This window comes from Bufo bufo, chromosome 1 (assembly GCF_905171765.1).
Source record: "Bufo bufo chromosome 1, aBufBuf1.1, whole genome shotgun sequence".
Classification (NCBI taxonomy): Eukaryota; Metazoa; Chordata; class Amphibia; order Anura; family Bufonidae; genus Bufo; species Bufo bufo.
Genome location: NC_053389.1, coordinates 602,307,663 through 602,316,060, shown reverse-complemented (window position 1 = coordinate 602,316,060; position 8,398 = coordinate 602,307,663). Strand labels below are relative to the sequence as shown.

The 8,398-nt window shown below is 45.6% G+C and overlaps 1 protein-coding gene across 1 annotated transcript; it reads left to right on the top strand.

Moving 5' to 3' along the window:
- Positions 1 to 1,190: 1,190 nt before the first annotated feature.
- On the top strand, positions 1,191 to 7,124 carry LOC120985551 (protein SCO2 homolog, mitochondrial). Its single transcript, XM_040413558.1, has 2 exons — positions 1,191 to 1,423; positions 6,051 to 7,124. The coding sequence occupies exon 2, from the start codon at positions 6,052 to 6,054 to the stop codon at positions 6,877 to 6,879; it is 828 nt and encodes a 275-aa protein (XP_040269492.1). The 5' UTR covers positions 1,191 to 1,423; position 6,051; the 3' UTR covers positions 6,880 to 7,124.
- Positions 7,125 to 8,398: the final 1,274 nt, after the last annotated feature.

The following is an 8,398-nucleotide window of genomic DNA, read 5'->3' as shown; positions in this document are numbered from 1 at the left end:
TTTTCAACCTGTGTGTGACCAAGACAGTCCTGACACCTGTCCTAGATAGGCACTTCTAAAAAGGTATATAAAACATTTGAAGTGTGTAAATGTAACAGTGTTTAAACAGGTTTCTGAATCTGTCAATCATCAGAAAAAACGTTATGTTATGTAGCTGACTGACATTAGCGATGGGCTAATGTCAGCAGTACATAACAGTGTGTTTTATAAATCCCTGCCTGCCGCTGCCGCCGTTCTCTTAAAATAAAGACTTATAATATACTAATGGCCCTCTTCAGGGGCGTAACGATCGTGGTGCGACAGCGACCAGGGGTGGAGGCGGGATATGGGCGTGGCTGGAGGCAGCACATGGGCGTGGTTGGAGGCGGGGCATGGGTGGGGCCTGGAAGGGGCCCTCCCTTCTGTTCGGGTTTGGCTTGAAGAAAAGGTGGCAACCCTAACATGGAGTACTGTGTACAGTTCTGGTCTCCTGTGAACAAGGCAGACATAGCAGAGCTGGAGAGGGTTCAGAGTAGGGCAACTACAGTACCCTGAAAGATTATCAACATTAGGGTTATTCACTTTAGAAAAAAGACGACTGAGGGGAGATCTAATTACTATGTATAAATATATCAGAGGTCAGTACAGAGATCTATCCCATCATCTATTTATCCCCGTGACTGTGACGAGGGGACATCCTCTGCGTCTGGAGGAAAGAAGGTTTGTACACAAACATAGAAGAGGATTCTTTACAGTAAGAGCAGTGAGACTATGGAACTCTCTGCCTGAGGAGGTGGTGATGGTGAGTACAATAAAGGAATTCAAGAGGGGCCTGGATGTATTTCTGGAGTGTAATAATATTACAGGCTATAGCTACTAGAGAGGGGTCGTTGATCCAGGGAGTTATTCTGATTGCCTGATTGGAGTCAGGAAAGAATTGTTTTCCGCTAAATTGGGGAAAATTGGCTTCTACCTCACAGATTATTTTTTTTTTGCCTTCCTCTGGATCAACTTGCAGGATAACAGGCCGAACTGGGTGGACAAATGTATTTTTTCAGCCTTATAAACGATGTTACTATGTTACAGCTTCTTACAGCTGTATGCATACAAGTAGCTGTGCTGCATATCTAACAGCTATGCTTAACAGAAAACACACACAACACTGCTGTACAGACGTCACAAGTGCACACACAGCTCTGCTATACTGTAAGTTGTCACCCACACAGGGCTCTGATGGCCGGACACGGCACACATGCAGCCACGCTGACTGTTCCTCCCTTTTACTGAAGTCCTTTAGATGCAGACATCCAGACGCTGCAGCAGCACAGCCCAGAACTTCACTCTTCCCACATGTGACTGATCACATGATCACGATGACATCATCAAAGGTCCTTCAGCTCCTAAGGATCTAGTAATCACCCTTGACCAGGAACGAGAGCACGAGGTTGGTACATATGTAATGTTTATGTAATTATTTATATAGCACCAACATATTCAGCAGCGCTTTACAGACATTGTCATCACTGTGGTTTGCTGTCCCTGTGTGTATATTGGGTGATCCGTGAGCAGATCCATAACAGCTCTGGAAGCCCGGGGTGAGGCATGCAGGTTTGGCGACTGTTCACACTGGGGACATCAGCAGTTGCACTGTTTGTAGTGTGATTTGTATTATGTAGGAAACGCATTGGAAAATTTAAATAAGCAAAATATTCCAAATACATGAATTACATGCAGATTTAGCCATAGGTTTGCCCCAGAATACATGGAAAAATAGGGCATTTGGGCTGAACAGCATATTTATGATGTGCCTGTGTGGCCAGGACTGCAGTCACACCTAGTGCAATCTACTTATCAATGAATTCTGACAACTTCTTAATTAGGAAATAGAAAGCAATGCCAGGTGTCACCAGCGTCCTGATGATGTGTCTGGTGCGCACGTCACTGGGAGGGAGACTGGCACCATTCATACAAAAGGGTCAGTGCTAATAGAAGGCTATGGGTATGGCAACACATTGCATAAATGCTGCAGAATTGCATGTGGGAAACTCCACGTTTTACCCAACCGTCCTGAATCCGGTGGGACAGTCCCGGATTTTAGCGGTTGTCCCACCGTCACGGGTAGGTTGATGTATTTACCAATTTCAACTGTATCTGTAGGCCTGATGACATCACTGCAGGAAGAGCGTGATGTTCTCCAGTCATTAGGGCTAGGAAAGTATTACTTTTTTATTTTATTAGCACTAAGGGGACAACATTCTTGTCTGTGAGGCAGTAGGGGGTCAGCACTAATTTGTGGGGGCACTAAGGGGGCATTCTGCTGTGTGGGAGTTCGAAGGGGTACTAAAGGAGTATTTTACTGTGTGGGGGCAGTAAAGGGGCATAAGTACTGTTTGGGAGCAAGAAGGGTGGCTTAACTACTGTGCAAGGTACTAAGGGGACATAACTACTGTCTGGGGACACAAAGGGGACATTCTACTGTGTGTGTGGGGGCACTAAGGGGGTATAGCTACTGTTTGGGAGCAGGAAAGGTGGCTTAACTACTGTGCGGAGCACTAAGGGGCCACTCTACTGTGTTGGGGTACTAAGGGGACATAACTACTGTGCAGAGCACTAAGGGGGCACTCTACTGTGTGGGGGTACTAAGGGGAAACTACTGTCTGGGGCACAAAGGGGGCATTCTACTGTGTGGGGGGGCACTAAAGGGGCATAACTACTGTTTGGGAGTAGGAACGGTGGCTTAACTACTGTGCGGAGCACTAAGGGGGCATTCTATTATGTAGGAGTACTAAGGGGACAGAACTACTGTGTGGGGCACACAAAGGGGGTATTCTAGTGTGTTGGGGTACTACGGGGACATAACTACTGTGCGGAGCACTAAGTGGCCACTGTACTGTGTTGGGGTACTAAGGGGACATAACTACTGTGCAGAGCACTAAGGGGGCACTCTAATGTGTTGGGGTAATAAGGGGACATAACTACTCTGCGGAGCACTAAGGGGGCACTCTACTGTGTGGTGGTACTAAGGGGAAACTACTGTCTGGGGCACAAAGGGGGCATTCTACTGTGTGGGGGGGCACTAAAGGGGCATAACTACTGTTTGGGAGCAGGAACGGTGGCTTAACTACTGTGCGGAGCACTAAGGGGGATATTCTACTATGTGAGGATACTAAGAGGACATAACTTCTGTCTGGGGGCCTTCTACTGTGTGGGGTACTAAGGGGACATAACTACTGTCTGGGGACACAAAGGGGGCATTCTATTGTGTGGGGGCAGTAAAACTACTGTTTGGCAGCAGGAATGGTGGCTTAACTACTGTGCGGAGCACTAATGGGGCATTCTACTGTGTGGGGCTACTCAGGGGACATAACTACTGTCTGGTGACACCAAGGGGTCATTCTACTATGTGGGGGCACTAAATGGGCATAACTACTTTTTGGGAGCGGGAACGGTGGCTTAACTACTGTGCGGAGCACTAAGGGGGTATTCTACCGTGTGAGGGTACTAAGGGGACATAACTACTGTCTGGGGACACAAGGCAGGCATTCTACTGTGTGGGGGTACTAAGGGGACATAACTACTGTCTGGGGACAACAAGGGGGCATTCTACTAGGTGGGGGCATAACTTCTGTTTGGGAGCAGGAATGGTGGCTTAACTACCGTGCATAGCACTAAGGGGGTTTTCTACCGTGTGAGGGTACTAAGGGGACATAACTACTGTCTGGGGACACAAAGGGGGTATTCTACTGTGTGGGGGCACTAAAGTGGTATAACTATTGTTTGGGAGCAGGAACGGTGGCTTAACTACTGTGTGGGGACACAAAGGGGGTATTTTACTGTGTGGGGGTACGAAGGGGACATAACTACTGTGTGGGGGTACTAAGGGGAAACAACTAATGTGTGGGGACACAAGGGGGGCATTTTACTGTGTGGGGGTACTAAGGAGACATAACTACTGTCTGGGGACACAAAAGGGGCATTCAACTGTGAAGGGGGCATTCAACTGTGAGGACACTAATGGGGCATTCTTAATGTGAAGGGTTTGTAAAAGGGAATACTGTGTGGGGGCACAAAATGGATTAGGTGTGTATAGATGGAGTTAGAGGCGTTAGTGTAGGATTATGTCTCTCCCTGGGCTTTACAAAAGTTGATAGGTATGGTAAAGTGGATAAGATTTAGAGAAATCTCTGGTGGAAATTGCGTTGTGGTGATTTTAAATCCTCAACATGTCCATTTATTCGGCAGATTTCCACAACGATTTTCACACTGTGCAAATCATCAAATCCACAGAAAAATCTGCAGCGGAAAATTATGGGCTGTGTGGCCGTACCTTATGGGTGAATCCATGTGGATGGGGTTTTAAAAATGCAATTTACATGAAATGGAAACGATCCAGGTAAACTTTGCAATGCACACGGTGAAATCTGCATATATCGCAAAGGAAAGGTCTGCAGTTTGTGCGTTAGTCCATACAGTTTGGGGGGGGGGGGGGGGAAGGTAGGTATCACGACATAGACCTAACCGGCTGAAGCCAAAAAGTCACTCTCTAAGGGGGCCTGTTGATATGCCTAATGCATGTGCCATGAGCTTTCCTGGTGCACATAGTCAGGCAGATTTGGCATTTATTAGGCCCCAAGCAAAGCTATATCTGGGGCCTCTATAGCGCTACTAAGGGTACTTTCACACTTGCGTTGCATGATTCCAGCAGGCAGTTCCGTCGACTGAACTGCCTGCCAAATCCGGCAATCTGTATGCAAACGGAAACTCACAAATGCATTGTAAGACCGGATCCGTCAATGCAGTAATTGAATGCCGGATCCGGCACTAATACATTCCAATGGAAAAAAAAATCGGATCTGGCATTCCAGCAAGTGTTCAGGATTTTTGGCTGGAGAGAAAAATGCAGCATGCTGCGGTTATTTCTCTGTCCAAATACCGTAAAAGGACTGAACTGAAGACATCCTGATGCATACTGAACGGATTTCTCTCCATTCAGAATGCATTAGGATAAAACTGATAATTTTTCCACCCAGTATTGAGCCCCAAGGACGGAACTCAATACCGGAAAACTTTGACGCAAATGTGAAAGTACCCTAAGACCCTCTCTCAGCCTATCAGTGCAGCCTAGGAATTTGTGCTACTGCTCTACAGCAGATTCCACGCACGGGATCCACTCGTGTGAAAGAGCCCTTAGGGCAGGGGTCAGAAACCATCAGCACTAGAGTTTATGTGAAACTACAACTCCCAAAATACACACTTCTACGGAAGTTCCAAGGACAGCCGTACAAGTGAATGCTGCACACTGGGAGATGTAGTTTCACAACAGCTGATATGCCAACGGTTGCTGATCTCTGCTTTAGGGCCCATTCACACAACCGTATATTTAAGTCTGCATCTGTTCTGCAATTTTGTGAAACGGATGCGGACCCATTCATTTCAATGGGGCTGCAAAGGATGCGGACAGCACACCGTGCACTGTCTGCATCGGTAGTTCTGTTCTGTGGCCCCACAAAAAAAGATAGAGCATGTCCTATACTTGTCCGCAATTGCAAGAATAGGCATTTCTATCATAGGGCTGGCCGTTCCGTTCAGCAAAAGTGTGGAACGCACACGGCCAGTTTCTGTGTTTAGCGCAGCTTGCAGAATGCAAAAACCGGATCCAGTCATCTCAATAAGCCCTTAGGGTGTATTTACATGCGGCGGTTTTAATAAAAAAAAATTTTTTTTTGCTTAATTTTGTACATAAAAAGCCACAAATAGATGCTTATAGACAGAAATACTATAAAGATGAAGCAGAGGTCATTTTGTCACCGCATGATCTTTATCTACTTGAGGCATAATGTGCGATTTACAAACATATTCTAGACAGGATTGTTATTTACGTTACATCAAAATTATATGTCCCCCAAAACAAGTTTTCCTTGTGCATTGTGATTACTCCATTACAGTAGTTCCATAGACATCAGTCAGTAAGATCCCATCTTTATACTATTTATTACATTCCTGCGATGCTGCAGTATGTCAACGCCTCATAAATATTCTGTATGATAACGCTGATATCTTCTTATCTCCAGGATGCTGCGGCACATACAGCGTATTTGTAAACTATCTCCATGTCCCTTCCTAAATCAGGGGGTTAGAAATTCAGTCAGCACAACACCAAAGAACTGCACAAACAGGATAAAATGGTTCATCACTGCAAGAGAAATATCCACATCTCAACCATTACAGAAATCCCAGCAACCGGGATCCTCGAAGGCCCCAATATCGTTGCGAACAAGGCTGCTGGTTAGCTGCATTATTGGTGGAGCTGCAGTGGGAATCTGGCAATATCTGCGGTGGGAGAAACAGGAGAAGAAGAAGCTGGAACGCATTGAGCAGCTCCGTACCCTAGCAGTTGGTCAGGGAGACTTCGGTCTTACTGATCACAAAGGCCAGCCTTGCTGTAAAAAAGACTTAAAAGGTAAATGGGTGCTGATGTACTTTGGCTTTACCCATTGTCCTGATATCTGTCCAGATGAACTGCAAAAGCTGAGTGCTGCGGTGTCCCTGTTGGACAAGGACTCCACTTTGCCCCCTGTGCTTCCTGTCTTTGTTTCAGTGGACCCCGAGCGTGATAACGTTGCGGCGCTAGCAAAGTATGTTAGTGAATTCCATCCACGACTCAAGGGTCTGACTGGCACAGAGGAGCAGATCAAGGCAGTAGCCCAAGCCTATCGCGTGTACTACAGCGTGGGACCTCGTGACGAGGACAATGATTACATTGTTGACCACACCATCATCATATATTTACTGAATCCTGACGGACTATTCACAGATTACTATAACCGGAGCAAAAACGATCAGGAAATAGCTGAAAGCGTAAAACGCCATATGAAGACCTACAAGTCACTATTCAGTTGACAGTGTTTGCCAAGTTCTGCCACTGGACTGTAAACCTTCTCTGATTCTCTATTCATATTGGCCCCAGTTTTTGGAGATTGTTTTGGTTCATTTTATACGTATAAACTTCAGACATTGAATATTGCTATTTCTTTGTTTAAATGGATTTAACTGCACTTTTTTTGTACATTGAAAGTGACAATATCATAAATCACGCTGTGCTTGTGTCTAGAAGAAGGCAATAAAATGACATGATTGAAGCTGTTTGTCAGTGCGTTCATTCTGGTTGAAGATGTCGATGAACTGGGGCTAGGAGTATCAGTATAGGACTGAAACTCCTGGCTCCAATTCATCTTCTCTGGCGCCTCTATGGATCCAGTAGTGGCCACACACATCTTTCTGATGCTGGCCTGTGCTGCTGAAAAGGGATCAAGCGTGAAAATAGAGAAGAAGGAATCAGAATTTTTCCCTTTCATCCTCCATGACAGCATACCATGAGAGATGACCGGCCTCCAACCAGGTAGGGACAGGAAGAATAAATTTGACCCTCCTCTGGCTCCTCCTCCTGTCTTCCTGTCCCTTCCAGGTTGGAGACGAGTTTTTTTTCTCATGGCAAATGCTGTGGGACCGCGTCTGTGGAGGCAGACAGAGGCTGCTGTTTTAATTTTATGCCTTGGCCACATGAGGGAGGCAGGCAGCACCCGTTCCCTAGTTTGGTACCTGTGGTGCTGGAGGGTCCACTATATGCCGGGCATTTGCTCCTTATCTCCCGCTCTGCTTGTCGGGCGGGGGATTCCAGGTTGAGACCGGACACTCAGTGAGGTATGGTATGAAAGAGAGGGATTTAAAAGAAGCAGTGGCAGGCGCTATGAAGGAATTTTCCAGGAATAAAACAGAAGAAAATAGGGAAACTATGGAGAATGCAAGCCAGGAGTATTCTGTTTTTCTCCTGGATAAGTCACAGCAGAGGCTTTTTTTTTAAGGGCCAAAAATATTTTGCCGAATCGGGCCGCCCAGGGAAATTGCTGGCTAGGGTGATCTCGAATCAGGATAAAAAAAAAAAAAAGAGCAAGTATTCGTTCATCTGAAGGAATAATTATTGAAGATTAAGATTGTATAAAAGGAATCTTTGTGAAGTATTTTGTGGATTTATGTAAATCAGACAAGAATATTCCAGATGAAATGATGGATTCATATTTTGATTCCATCTCTCTTCCAGTCCTTACGGACACCCAAAGAGAATTTCTTGATGTTGAATTTTCCCTACAGGAGTTAGAGGCTGCAATAAAGGCCTGTTTGGGAAACTCCTCCTCTGGTTCAGATGGATTCCCATATGAATTCTAGAAATATAGGGAGGTTATTCTCCCTTGTTTATTAAGGGTATTTACTGAATCATTAGAGGACGGTACCCTTCCGGAAACAATGACAAAGGCTGTAATAACATTAATATTAAAAAAGGCAAGGATCCCCTAGATATGGAGTCATATAGGCTGATTTCTTTATTGAATACAGATGTGAAGCTTCTTTCAAGGATCCTGGC